This window comes from Phocoena sinus, chromosome 12 (genome assembly GCF_008692025.1).
Source record: "Phocoena sinus isolate mPhoSin1 chromosome 12, mPhoSin1.pri, whole genome shotgun sequence".
In the NCBI taxonomy this organism is placed as follows: domain Eukaryota; kingdom Metazoa; phylum Chordata; class Mammalia; order Artiodactyla; family Phocoenidae; genus Phocoena; species Phocoena sinus.
Window position 1 is genome coordinate 3,580,220 of NC_045774.1, and position 14,926 is coordinate 3,595,145.

At 40.2% G+C, this 14,926-nt stretch overlaps 1 protein-coding gene across 1 annotated transcript in view; it reads left to right on the forward strand.

The window, feature by feature from the left end:
* PDE10A (phosphodiesterase 10A) overlaps positions 1–14,926 on the forward strand; it is a 310,755-nt gene that overhangs the window by 251,673 nt on the left and 44,156 nt on the right. The window contains exons 14-16 of the mRNA XM_032651210.1: positions 10,726–10,868; positions 13,085–13,168; positions 14,736–14,886. Coding sequence (XP_032507101.1) covers positions 10,726–10,868; positions 13,085–13,168; positions 14,736–14,886 — 378 coding nt within the window. The remainder of the gene's footprint in view (positions 1–10,725; positions 10,869–13,084; positions 13,169–14,735; positions 14,887–14,926) is intronic.

A 14,926-nucleotide genomic window follows, 5' to 3' on the forward strand; every position in this document is an offset into this window, starting at 1 on the left:
TGCAGTTGTCAGATACTTCTTACTTCAAACATTTTCTGTACCTATGTATCTCCTCGTAAATAAAAATATTGACAGTATACTTTTTTTTTTTTTTTTTTTTTTGCTGCACCACTCAACTTTTGGGATGTTAGTTTCCTGACCAGAGATTGAACCCGGGCCCTTGGCAGTGAATACGTGGAGTCCTAACCACTGGACTGCCAGGGAATTCCCTACATTTGTTCTGTTTAGTTTAAAAGTTTCAGAGAATGTAAATTCCAGTATATTCTAAATATTGATTTTCATCACTTTTAAATGTATTCGATGGACTCTATGTATTAGAACAACTTGACATTTATTGTATTTTTTAAGTCCACTTAAAAAACATAGTGACTAGCTCTTACAACTGAAAAATTTAGCATCATTCTTTTCTGTCTTTGAACATGTGTTTCTATTATGCCACAAAAGTTTATTCTAATCTAATATATTTTATGCTTTATTTTGTTAATTACCCTAGGATAATAGTCTAAAACAAACATGTATAAGAAGGATTACAAATTAATTTTGACCTATAGTATTATGTCATTATTACTGTATATGTGATCAAAGCAACCATGTTATTAAATTTTGATAATTATCAAAAATGAAAAGTATACATTATTGAAAACTGTTGTTTCTTAATGAGATGGCTGTGGCTTAGAACAAAAATAGTTAATGTACCCATTCTTAAATTTTACCTATCATTAGAATGAAACTAGGCTTGCCATAAATTTTTTACGCTTTTTATTTTGAAATAATCTCAGACAGAAAGCAAAGTTGCAGAAATAATACAAAGGATTTCCTTATACCTTTACCCATGTTCCCCCAAATGTTAATATATTAGCATTTTTGCTTTGATACTCTTTCTTTCTCCTTCGCTCTCCTTCATTCATAGGTATCATTTTTTCTCTGATACATTTGAGAGTATGTTTCGGACAATATGTCTCATAACCCCTAAATGCTTCAGTTTGTGTTTTTTACAAACAAGGACATCTTCTTTTTCTACTGCATAATTAAAAATAAAGAAATTCACCTCGGTACTGTATTAGTTTGTTAGGACCGCCATAACAAATACCACAGACTGGGTGGCTCAAAGGACAGAACATTATTTGTCCACAGTTCGGGTGACGGGAAGTTAAAGGCGAGGATGCTGGCAGGTTTGGTTTCTTTGGAGGCCTCTCTCCGTGGCTTATGGACGCCTTCCTCATCCTTGTGTCTTCACGTGGTCTTTTCTCTGTGCAAGTCTCTGTTCCACTCTCCTCTTCTTACAAGAACACAAGTCATGTTGGGTTAGGGCCCACCCTAGCGACCTCATTTTACCTTAATCACTGCTTTAAAGTCCCCAACTCCAAGCACAGTCACATCTAAGGTACTGGGGAGTAGGGTTGCAGCATATGAATTTGGGGGGACACAATTCAGCCCCTAACAGGTACTGTACTGTTGTCTAATCTGCAGACCCCTTTAACCTCCTTTAATCTGGAACCCTTCCTTACTCTGTCTTTCACGAGCTGGGCATTTTTGAAGTGTATGGGCTGGTGTTTTGCAGAGTGTTTCTTCGGGGTTTTGTCTGGCATTTCCTCATGACTGCATCAAGGTTATCATTTGACAGGACTATCGCAGATACTGTGTTCTCGTGGCAGCCGCTGCGGGAAGGCTCGTGGCCCATTGCTGGTGATGTTGACCTTTACTACTCTGTTACTGAGGCATCTGCCTGGTTTCTCCACTGAAACGTCCTTGCCCCTCTTTTCACTATTTTAGAAGAGAGTTTACACAGAAGCCTCGATATCCTTTGTGCTCTCTCTCCCTGTCTGCATATCAATACCTCCGTGAAACGCCACGGAATTCCTCGCAGCCATTTCATTTCCATCTTTGGAACTTTGTTCTTTGACGTTGAGAAATGTGGTCCCCACTACTCAGCGTCAGTTTTATTTGTCCTTGTCGCTTTTATTTTTAGGGAAGCCATAAGAATTGTGTTCGTTTTGGGTAGATGGGGACAGGAAGAGTTTTATTATGGCAATTACTCTTAATCTGAACACCACCTGAGCTAAGAGGCCGAAAAGTACTGACAATTCTATCATCAAAAAATATTTTCAACGATTTATCAGCTGAAAATTTATTTAGGTCCACCTTCAGTGTCTTATGAAAGCTTTAGAAACCACTTTTAGACCTTATTAACACCAGTATTTTAAATTTTAAATTACCTCTTTGCTTTAAGAGGTTTTTGTATTAGTGCAATTTGAGAAAGGGGTGATTTGAAATGGATTTTGGGAAAAGGTCATTTTTAGGTAAATGTACGTGTGAAAGTTAAGGCAGTGGAAATTGATCCTCTTATAGTCTATCCGTGTCTTCATGTTTCCCTTGAAGAATTACTGTGCACTTCCCAGAATACATAAATGTCAGTTTCAGTACTATGGAATTGATTCAGCTGTGCTGTGAGACGAGCTAGCCTAGTGGGTTCAAAGCTCTTCTGAACGCTGATTGTTGCATCATGAAACCTGGACTCAGTCACGATTAAATGATTATACCAAGCTGCATACCAAACTGAATCAAGAAAAATAACACTCTTTCTGAAAAGCCATGAATAAGTTAACAGGCATTCTATTTTTACATTGATTATTTAGGGTAAAGTTAGTGGAGTTCGTTTGTAGTGAAACAGACTTGTAATTTTTTTTTTTTTTTTTTTTTGCGATATCCGGGCCTCTCCCGTTGCGGAGCACAGGCTCCGGACGTGCAGGCTCAGCGGCCATGGCTCACGGGCCCAGCCGCTCCGCGGCATGTGGGATCTTCCCAGACCGGGGCACGAACCCGTGTCCCCTGCATCGGCAGGTGGGCTCTCAACCACTGCGCCACCAAGGAAGCCCTGTAATTTTTATAAACACTTTGAAACTCACCAAAATTATTTCTCCTCTCCAACAATGACAGGTAGTGTATGTGCCACGGTTGTAGTAAGTCATCGCCCGCTTGGCAGGCTCCGGATGTAAAACTCTCCCAGGTTGAGCAGACCCAGGGCTGGTTGCCTTGAAGGTGCACGTTGAAATCCAAGTAATGCAGCTTCAGCTCTCTGTGGAGTTAATTACCACTTCTTTTAACTGCAGTATTTCTTCTCCTCATGAAAGCTTAAAAAAATTCTGTAGTTTTTGACAGTTTCTCCAACTCAAAAAGAGTAACAGCCTCTGATGCTGCAGCTTCAGGGTACCTCCTATTCTCCGCTTCCCTTCCCTGGCCTTCCAGTTTGGGGTTATTTCTGTTCCAATTCAGAAAAAAGACCAATTTACATACCTTCTTTAAAGTAATACTGGCTTTGTTGAATCAAGCATCCTTCTAAAGAAGAAAGAAAAAGCGAACAACTCCCAATTTATGTCAGTTTCAATAAGCCAGCAGTTGGTTTCTTTACAAGAGAGTTTCTCAGCGCTTTCTTCAGCTGAGGATGTCAGATCGTTGACCTCTAGGGTAAAGGCCAAGACGTGGATTCCTGTCCTCACTCGGGCGCTTACGGGATGTTTCTTTGAGCAAGTCTGCTTCGCGGTTCTGAACATTTTTTTCCCCAAGCATCTTATGAAGATTCGTTAAAAACAACAACTTGTATTAGCATTGTCCCAAGCAATTCATCATATCCATGGCTCCCTGCTTTACCTCAATGCTCTACTTGTTTGTAGAGAATATACATGAATATTTGTTTAGATCGCAAATATGAAGAAGCGTTGTGCAGTGTGAAGTGCCTTGTAATCGCTGGCTACTAAGTCAGACTAAACAGGTTGGTCCTGGGAAATTCAAAATATTTCTGCTCCCGAACAGATTATTATATCTTTAACTGGAGCATTTTACCACATGTAAAAGTCTTCTAATACTGAATGCGATAATGTAAGAGCATCTCTTACTGTTCAGCTCAGTGGTCTTGTTTGAGTGAAAGGCCTGTCCGGGAGGCATATGTCTTTATTCTTCTTTAGTTCACCTGTAGATCTCTTAGGTTCCACCCCTTTTATTGGATTAAAGGGGCACGTCTCTGACTGGCAACATCTCCATTTTATTTTTGACAGATAGTACTGTCAATGGAACGGTAACCCTTTAAAAAGAGTGAAAGAGATTTTTAAAACTAAAAGAGCCAATTAATTTACTCATACATGTGATTTTAAAGAAATAATTTGATATGATGCAAAAAGCTAACAGGATAGTAAATACCTGTTATATCTTTTGCCTAGAAAAAAGGAGTCCTTTAAAAGCAGGTTAGCTGTGTACATTTTGAATCGAGAGACATTTAACATTAAAGGAAGGTGGAGAAAATTGTTATTAAGATGAAACCAATTGGCTAGGAACAGATTTAATAAATGGTCCAAACCTTATTCATTCCTGAATTCAACCAGCAAGTACTGCGTGTCTTTTCTCTACCAGAAGGTGACTATTAAGGTGACTGTAATATAAGAAGTCCCCTTAATCGATGTAACACTGGCTCTGGGACAGGCACTATTGTGGACACTTGACGTATAAAAACTCGCCTCATTAGTCCCCCAGCAATCCTGAGTATCATTAGCTCCACTTGACAGGAGGAAGAATGGACACGTAGCGTTTAAGTGATTTGTGGAAGGTCTCACAGCAAGTGTGTGACAGAGCCAGGCTCTGAATGTGTGTAAGCCTGGCTCTGGAACCCTGGCTATGCTGTGCTTCACTTGTCTTTAAGAAAGACAGCATTGTAAACACTTCTACCTAGGATTTGTTCAAGGAAAAAATATCATTGCTTTGCATCTGGTGCTGTGGTTTCCATAAACTAGAATAACCATGCAGGCGAAGGAAGTCACACATCAAATGGTGTATTTTTTCAACAGTATACTTTTTTTTTTGCGGTACGCGGGCCTCTCACTGTTGTGGCCTCTTCCTTTGTGGAGCACAGCCTCCGGACGCGCAGGCTCAGCGGCCATGGCTCACGGGCCCAGCTGCTCCGCGGCACGTGGGATCCTCCCGGACCGGGGCATGAACCCGCGTCCCCTGCATCGGCAGGCGGACTCTCAACCACTGCGCCACCAGGGAAGCCCAACAGTATACTTTAAATCACTCAATTCTTTTTTTTATCAACTCAGTTCTTAGGGGGCGTAAATCTGTTGATTTTTCCTTGTGTTGGTCTCTTCTTTCTTGGATTCATTCATTCATTCATTCATTTACTTATTTACTTGATCTTTACTTATTTAGTCAAATTGACCCGGAATTACTTGCCCTGCAGGAGACTTACGTGACCGTCTCTCTTTACAGAGTCCTCAGTTCAGTAACTGGCCTCAGCAGCCACAGCGAGGTCTCTCGCCCCGCACAGGCCTTCAAGTCCCGGACCACGAAGCACAGCCTGTGCTGGGTCTGGTGTTCCTCTCGCCCACCGCAGCACTGTTTTATGCCGCTAAATACATAGCACAGGGCTTCTTGCTCATGCCCGTGTGGAGTGTGTCTTTCATTTTAGGTTTATTTAGGGGACCAAATTAATTTTATTAACGATATCATTTAATGCTGTTGACAAACATCATATTGAAAATTTGTACTCTAGCAAATATTTTGTCAATTAGGTTGGAAATGGGAATTGTGTAGAAAGGGGAAAAGAGTGCACAGTTTACAACAGCCGAAGTTAAGTTACTTTTATCTTGTGGATCGCCCATACCCAGTGGTATGCTGGTAAAGCCTGCTCTCTACCCAAGAAGAGGCCTTATTTGTAGCGTTCCCCAGTTTCTGTGGAGTGCGGGCTCCCACTACGGACTCTCTCAAGCTCCCACGTAACATACTGAGTGCAGACTTGTGTGGCGATGTGCACAGTCGGCACTTGCAAGACGGCACAGATGCCCCTGCCACTCAAGAATCCTTCACCAGACTGACATCAAGGAGCCACATGGAGTGGCAGCAGTGCTGGTGTCATCAGAGATGAGCAGATGGTAGCTGCCAACAGCGCTGAGAGCTTCACGGCACTTGACCGAGTTTGTTCTCAGTTCCTTAAGTGTGTTACCGCACTGAACCTTCATATTCTTCCTGGCTTGGGCACTGCAGTGTCCACAGTCTGTACCTGGGAGACTGAGGCACAGAGAATTAGGTAACTTACTTAAAGGTGTACCGTTAGTGAAAGTTGGAGAGGAGATTCAACCCAGGCAGGTGATCCGGAGTCTGGTTCTTAGTTGCTTTACCTGTAAGTGATTCCAGGCCTGTCATGACGTGAATAATATTAGGGCATCCTCCAGACACCACCATGTCTACTCAGAGTAATGATTATTGTAGAAACAGGCACAAGAGAAGCATTCTGAAGCATCGCTAAGTATTCTTGGATGCCAATATTTAGGGATGCCATTTTATAAAATTATAAGTGGTGGCATTTTTACCATGTGGTAGAAATATGTTAGGTTATATTCCTGTTTCCAGGTCCTCTTTCTTCTGTCTTTTGTGACTTTTCCATATCCTAGAGCCTAAGATTGAAACACCGTCAGAATAAATGGCAGCCACCTCTCCTTGCGGTCTCTTCTGGCTGGACAGGGAGCCCAAGATTAACTACTCAGCTGTCATAGGCAGTTCATGCAAAATCAACTTAGGCAGCATGGTTTTCTACTTCATTCATAATCCTCAGTAGGCGGCTTCCCTGGTGGCGCAGTGGTTGAGAGTCCGCCTGCCGATGCAGGGGACGCGGGTTCGTGCCCTGGTCCGGGAAGATCCCACATGCCGCGGAGCGGCTGGGCCTGTGAGCCATGGCCGCTGAGCCTGCGCATCCAGAGCCTGTGCTCCGCAACGGGAGAGGCCGCAACAGTGAGAGGCCCGCGTACTGCAAAAAAATTAAAAAAAGAAAATAAAGAAAAGTAATTTGCAGTAGGATGAATACGGTAAAATCATTTACTAATAATATTACATTATATTATTTTCTACTATTCATATTGAAGGTCATGTAGAAAATGGGGACCAAAGTAGCTATAAAATTTGCCAAAACTAATTATTTTTTGCCATAAAGTTAAAATTCACGTTACTTCCCTACACTGAACACAAAATAGAATAAAAATAAATCTAAATTGAATAATTTATATATTTGTAAACATTATAAATTTCTTGAAACTATAAATATGTTTATAAATAAAAATAATAAATAAAAATATAGCTTATTCCAATTGGAGGTCATAAGCTTGTAAAATGATAAATGACAGTATTTTTGTGAGAGTTACGTGAAGTAGTGCATGCAAAGCACTTAGAACGCTGCCTGCCACAGAGTTAGTGCCCACTAGTATTCGTGACTGTATAGCAGTATTATTTTGCTGCCTAACGTATAATAGCTACTTTTACTAGCACCCCGCCCCCCCCATAGAATTACACTGAATAACAGGTAATACCGAATCACGGTAAATACTGAGTAAGTCCTGTTGACTGTTTACCCTCCTGCAAGAACCTACAGTATCAGCTCGAGTGGAAGGCAAGTGGCAGTCCATTGAGGGGTAGGAGGGAAATGTGAGCACTTCTTTTAGGTAAATGATATTAAAGAAGCTACAGTTTCTTGACTGGTCACACACGGATGGAGCTTTCATCCAGTTCCTGCATCAGGTGGTTGTGTCTTGTCCAGGGTGTGGAGTCCCCTGTGACAGAGTGGGCCTTCTACAAGGAGGAGGAGGTGACAGTGGTGTCCAGCCTGCACGTTTAAGCCCTATCCTGGCTTTTCCTCAACCATATCAGGAGGACAGCTTTGCAATGTACATTCATTTCCATTGTGCTACCGAGGATTTGCTGCTATGAGGCAAAGTACTTGGAATAGTTATTAAGTTCACTGATTATTTACACATATTTCTTTCACAAAAAGATAACTCCAAATTGCTGATCTTTTCTGATGACAAATGACAATGTTTTGTTACTTAGAAATTTTCAAAGAAATAAGCATTTAATCTGAACTTTCAAATTGCAAGCAACATTAACACTGAAAAAGAAGGTAATTGCTTTTCCAAATAAACTCATGCCAGAGTGCTTTGAAAACGGATGTTTTCATCACCATCGTGTGACTTTTTTTGCTGAAATTTGTGTGTCACATGTACAAATTATCACATACCTTTACAAAGACTGGGAGCAAACTTTTTAAAAAAAACTTTACTGGGGTTTATAAATGTACAGTGAACTGCGTGCGTTTAGAGCATACAGTATGACAGGTGTATATGCACACAGCCCAGTGCAAGCATCACCACATCAAGATGGCGGATGTACCCATCACCCCCTCAAGCTTCTGTGGCCCCTTTGTGATCCCTCCCATGGGACCCTCCCCATCTTCATCCCCCAGTTTCAAGTAACCACTGACCTACTTTCTATAACTTACTTTGCATTTTCTAGAACTATTTTTTATAATTGGAATCATAAAATCGGTGCTCCTTTTTACCTGGCTTCTTTCACTTAGCACAGATTCATCCATGACATTGTGTGTGTACGTAGTTCATTCTTTTTTATTACTGAGTATTCCATTGAACGGATATGAGCTGTTTATGTAGTCACCTGTTGATGGGCATTTGAGCTATTTCATTTTTGGCTGTTACAAATAAAGCTGCACACGTCTTTGCGTGGGCGTACGCTTTAATTTCCCTCGAGTAAATCCCTAGAACAGTGGGGTCATCCGATGAGGGGATGTTTAAGAGACTGCCAAACCGTTTTCCAAAGTGGTTGTACATTCCCAATATCGTTGTGTGTGTTCCAGTTTCTCCACATTTGCCATCTCCATGTCTTCTTTGGTGAAGTGTCTTCTCAAATTGTTTGCCTATTTTTTGTTTATGATTGTCTGGTTTGTTTTTTATTGAGCTTTAATAGTTCTTTTATATATTCTAGATACAACTCATCTATCACGTTGCTTATTTGCAAATATTTGCTCCCAGCGTTTGGCTTGTCATTCTCTTAACAGTTTCTTTCTTATTTTGAAGAAGTCTAATTTATGATTTGTTCTGTTTATGATCATGCTTTCAGCATTGTATCAAAGAAATATTTGCCTAACGTAAGACCACAAAGATTTTCTCCTATGGTGACTTCTAGAAGTTCTATAGGTTTACATTTTGAGTAAATTTTTGTGTATGGTACAAGGGAAGGATCAACATTTGTTTGTTTACTTGGCCCACCGGTGCCCATTGATCCAGATCCCTTTGTTGTGTAGACTTCTTTCTCCACTAACTCGCCTCTGCACCCTCGTTGACAAGCAACCGACCATATACGCTTAGGAGTATGAGGTTCTCCTGATGAACTGACCCCTTTATCATTTTGAAATTACCTTCTTTATCCCTGGTAATAGTCTTTGCTCTGAAATCTACTTTATTTGATACAAGTACAGCCATTCCCACTTTCTCTAGACTGGTGTTAAATGTTAAATATCTTTTTCAGCCTTTTACTTTTACCCTACTTGAGTCTTTATATTTAAAGTAGGATTCCTGTAAACAGCGTGAGTTGGGGTTTTGCTGTTCTATTCAGTCAGATAACCTTTTCTTTTTAATGGGGATATTTAGACCAGGCACATTTTATGTTTAGGTATAAGTCCACCAACTTGTTATTTGTTTTGTTTGTTCCATCGTTTTTTATTTCCTTTTCCCTCTCTGTCTTCAAAAGTTGAATTTTTAAAAAGTTTTATTTTATGAAACAGCTTTCAATTCATTAAAATCTTCCCCATGAATAATTTCATTGAGTGTCATGGGTTTTGAACCTGATTGATAATATATAAAGATGCAACTGATTAGTTTGCAAGATTAACTGATTTACATCAGGGAAAATGGAAATTTGTCTGAATTTCAGTCAAAAGTGTTAGTCATTAGGGAGCAAAACTGTAAGTGTGATATTTAAGAACAGTCAATACTACCTTTATTCCATCTGGATCCACATACTCTTTGGCATAGTCTTCTCCAATAGTACAACTGTTTCTAAGTGTTAAACTTGACGCCACCATCTCACAAAGTAGTAAAGAAAAAACTTGACGGTTGATAACATACAACTATAGTGCTTCATTTCAAAATATATAATTGTTTAGTATGAACGAAAAGAGTCTTGTTTACTACGTAAATAAAATAAAATATTTTAAAAATACGTACTTTTTATTTTTATCTTTTTAAATTTCTATTTTAGCTAGTTTCGTAATATAAACAATATCCTAGCACAGGGCATGTGCATATAATTGCTGAAGGAGTATACGTTTACCACGCATGCCTCTTTGAATTTATGTTACCAGTAAAGAACTTTACAATCGAACGTTTTTCAAACTCCCTGGACTAGAGGACTTTGAGATCACCAAGAATTAAGCTAAATATTTTTAAAAGGAGACATAGAAAAAAATATCTTAACTCCTGTCTCATTTAGTCTCTGTCTCAGTCCGTTTGTGCTGCTGTAACAAAATACATGGACCAGGTGGCTTATAAAGAGCAGACATTTATTTCTCTCCATTCTGGAGGCTGGGAGTCCGAGAATAAGGTACCAGGTAATCTCTCTACCCAGAGATAATGTCTGGCAAAAAGACATTTGTTACGGAATTCGATAAGTCTTTTAAAAAGGAGATATAATTTTTTTAAAAACTATTTGTATCTTCAAAGTCACACGTGTCATGGATATCTTCAGTGTACATGGAAATATATGTGTAGTAATAGTAGTCAATGGAAAGTAACAGTGAATCCAATTATAGTTCTGATTTTTTTATACCAAATTCTGAACTTTAATGACAAAACTACTTTAAACATTCTTTATTTTTTCTCTGTTGGATTTGCTTTCCAGATGTATCATAGAATTCGTCATTCGGAGTGCATTTACCGGGTCACCATGGAGAAGCTGTCCTATCATAGCATTTGTACTTCAGAGGAATGGCAAGGCCTCATGCATTTCAACCTTCCCGCCCGTCTTTGCAAAGAAATTGAACTGTGAGAGTTTTGTCTTGTCAGTTTCTTCAGGAACAGATTTTTAATTTGATTGAATTTAAAGTGAAATGGGTTCTAGAATTAGAATCATAAATACCATATTACATGTGTGGTTTCTTGTGTTGCCATTTTCCCCTTGGAAGGAAGGAAAGGCCAGATCTCTTTATCTTTAAAACAAAAAAGCCTGAACACCATTTTGAAATGATTTAACCTAAATGTTAGCTTTTCTCTTAGGCTTTTGCATACTTTACACTATGTAATATTTAATATTCAAAATGACGTTTAATATCGGAGACCTGAAAGTTTTCATTTCCATATAATTTTAAATTTACAAATTAAATCTGAGAAATTAGTAATAAATAGTTCAACTTTCACACTTTGTTTCTAATCCTATGCTAATGTATTTGTTACTGGTGGTAGGACCTGCCCATTAGAAGTACAAGCCAACACTGTATAACTACATAAAAGACCTTCAGAAGTGATCCAGAGCTGATATTTGTTTATACCTGGAAACAGAGTATTCTTAAATTAATTAAACAAGGAGGCCGTTAGACTGATGTGACTTTAATGCCCTGGCGGCCTAGTAAACGAACCTGTAAATCTAAACCTGTAAATGCCTCAAGGTAACGAGATGGAAATGCTAAGGACAGCCAGTTCTGAACAGCCAACTAGGCTTTAAGCTGTAGCCAATCAAATACTTTCTTTTCTTTGCATCTTCTCTTTAGATGGGTTTCCATGGCTCCTCTCACCAAAGCACTCAACCGCTTTAAGTTGGTGGTGCTCTATTCAAATGGGTTTTTGCTCAAATAAACTCTTAAGATTTTTAATACGCCTCAGTTTATCTTTTAACAGTATATGTATTATATAGTGTGTGTGCGTGTGTGTGTGTGTGTGTGTGTGTGTGTGTGTGTGTGTATATATATATATATATATATATATGTAGCTAGTTCCTGGCACAGAGCTCCTTTTACTCTTGTAATTCCCTGAGTGATGTGGGTGAGAGAGGCATCTTTTGTTACTCATATTAAACCTCTTTCAGCCACCCTGAGTTTTTGAGTGGCTCTCGGAGGATGACGGCCAGTTGCCAGAGAAACCAGTATATGATTAGAGGGTTGGAAGTCAGCCTTACCCTTGGACTCCTTTCCAGGGAGAACTGGGGATTAAGCTAATCACCAGTGATCCGTGATTTAGTCAACCGTACCCATATACTGGAACCTCCAAAAAACCCTAACCAAGGGGTTCGGCGAGTTTCCAGGTGGGTAAAGGCATCAGGTGCTATAAAGGGGGTGCCCCCAGAGAGGCATGGGAGCTCCACAGCCCTCCCCCCACCTTACCCTGTGCATCTCTTTCGCTTGGCTCTTCCTGCGTTGTATCCCTCATAGTAAACCGGTGATAGTAAACGAAGTTTCTCCCTGAGTTCTGGAGCTGTCCTAGCGCATCATCTGACCTGAGGAGGGGTTGTGGGAACAGCCGATGGATTGGAAGTGTGGGTGGCCTGGGCTTGTGATTGACGTTTCAAGTGGGGGCAGCCTGTGGGCCTGCGCCCCTAACCTCTGGGGTCTGCGTTAACTCCAGGTAATGACAGAATTGAACTGAATTGCAGGAAGGCAGCTGGCGTCTGCAGAGAACCGGAGAATTGCTTGGTGTGGAAAACACACATTTGGTGTCAGAAGTGCTGTAACAAGAGGAAAATGGTCTCTTTTAATACTTTCCCGTTCTGCTTATTTGGGTTAAATGTTTGTAACCAAATTAGCACGTGAAAGATAGGTAATAACTTCGGATGTTAATATTTACGAAACTTTTCTCTGGATTAAAATAGGAAATAGACTAATTTTCATCCCAGAAAATTTCAGATGAGCTCCTCCCCCGTATCTGTGAGCTGTGTAATGTATGTGTAGGGTTCGTAATATAATTATTTTGGACTTTGTCATTGCTCTGATAACAAACACAACGTTCCTTTTTCACAGATTGCTTAATAAAGAATGAAGCAATGGCTTAGATCTTGGACTAAGTTCCTGAGGGAATGTGTGGAATTTCCTCCTGGAAACCTTTGAATACAACAGAGATGTGACTGAGAGAGGCAGGAAGAGGGGGCCGAACTCCTAGTATTTTTTTTAGTCTCTTGATAGGCAAAAAGTTAAATTACTCCCTTTACTTGTCATTATGTTTATCCTAATTAATTACATTTACTCATGACCTGTGCTTTCTGTTTATTTCAGGTTCCACTTTGACATCGGTCCCTTTGAAAACATGTGGCCTGGAATTTTCGTCTACATGGTCCACCAGTCCTGTGGGACAGCCTGGTATGTGTGACGCACACACTTGCTTTAAAATCCTCCTCCCCTACCTAAATGCCTCGCCACTGTTTTGGTTGATAATTACCTTAAGTATGCCATATAGAAATTGTTTTTCTAGATATTTAAATTAAAAAAGGCTATGATTATTGGACAAATGTGCAGCCTTTTTAGATTCCCTCAGAGGCTGCCCCTTGGTTAACAACCAGGTCTAACCAGGTGATCAGAAGGATATAGGTGGAGCTAAAAGAGACAGAGGTTACTTCTCAACATAATTGCATACTGTTTTTAGGTGTGTTTTGGAACGTACATACACATTTAACATCGACTTTCACCTTTAACTTCGATATATCAGTTAAAACAAGTGTGAAAGAAACAGGTCTCCTAATTCAAAGTCTAGTCCTTTGTTATTAATGAAGTTATGTTGCCCTTTCCTTGCAAATCTCTCTCCTCTCCTTGTGGCCTGTCCTGGAGGCCTTTCATGACTTTGTATCTGTTTTTTGTTTTTTTTTGTTTTTTTTTACAGCTTGAACACATACTTAAAATGCAAGGAATAATTTTCTTTTTCTCTTTCTTTACTAATTTAGTCATTAAGTGGCTTATAGAGGCTCTTAGCATCTCTAGAACTAAATTGTCACTTGTTTCCTATTGAATTCTGTGTTTTCTCTTATTTCCATCAGCGACTTTTATAAATTATTGTCTCAAAAGGATGCACACAGGGTAACTAATGCCACTTATTTCTTAGATAGCAATTGAGAGTTCGACCAATTGAAACTCTTAAAATCACATACCTCACACTTCAGGGACGTTTGGAAATTTTCAGTGGAGAAAGATAAAGGTTATATGTATTTAGAGGTTTTATGGACTCTTGTCTCTTTGGTATTTCGGGGAGCCCTGTTTCATATTGATATGCCTTTGTCTTAAGCTGCCTTAAATCCACTGAGAGAGTTGGTGGGGCTTTAAATACGTGTAAACACATGATACACATAAAAATGTATAACCATATTGTATGATAAAATACGTCATATTCTTTCATGGACTGCGTCAAGATTTGGATATAGCCATCTGCTACCACCGCTTAATAATTTGAGTGTCCCATGGTAATTTGGATTCCTCCTGAAAGGATAATCACTCACCTAGGAAATTCTTACAGGATGCATGTTCGCAGCTTGTGAATCTGCATATGCTTTCTGGAAAAACTTAGCTAAAAATACCCTTGAACAGGATGATGATATGCTGTTGTCTGTTGAGCACGATGGGACGCAGGAGATGCTTGAAAGCTAAGGAAGAGGTGGCGGGTGTTCATGATGGGTAACGGCAAGCTGATTCTGGGATTTGCTCCCCCGTGGGCCCGTTACCGTGCCAGAGCACGAGCCACCAAAGAGTCTGCCTCTCTCACCTGGCTGGAGAAGCAGTGGGGAGGTTGGTGACTGAGGCCCCCGTGCTCCTGCATCCCGTCCCCGCGGAAGTGTTCACCCGTGCAAGCGTGTACAGGACAGACGTGCGCATCTAGTGGTCTCCTGGAACGTACTGGTTCTTTACCAGTTTCTGTCATGACAATTTCTTTTCCACACAGCTTTGAGCTTGAAAAGTTGTGTCGTTTTATCATGTCTGTGAAGAAAAACTATCGTCGGGTCCCTTACCACAACTGGAAGCACGCGGTCACGGTGGCACACTGCATGTACGCCATACTCCAGAACAGCCACGGGTTCTTCACCGAACTCGAGGTGGGTGTGCACACGCTTTCTTTCTCCCGCTTCAAATAAC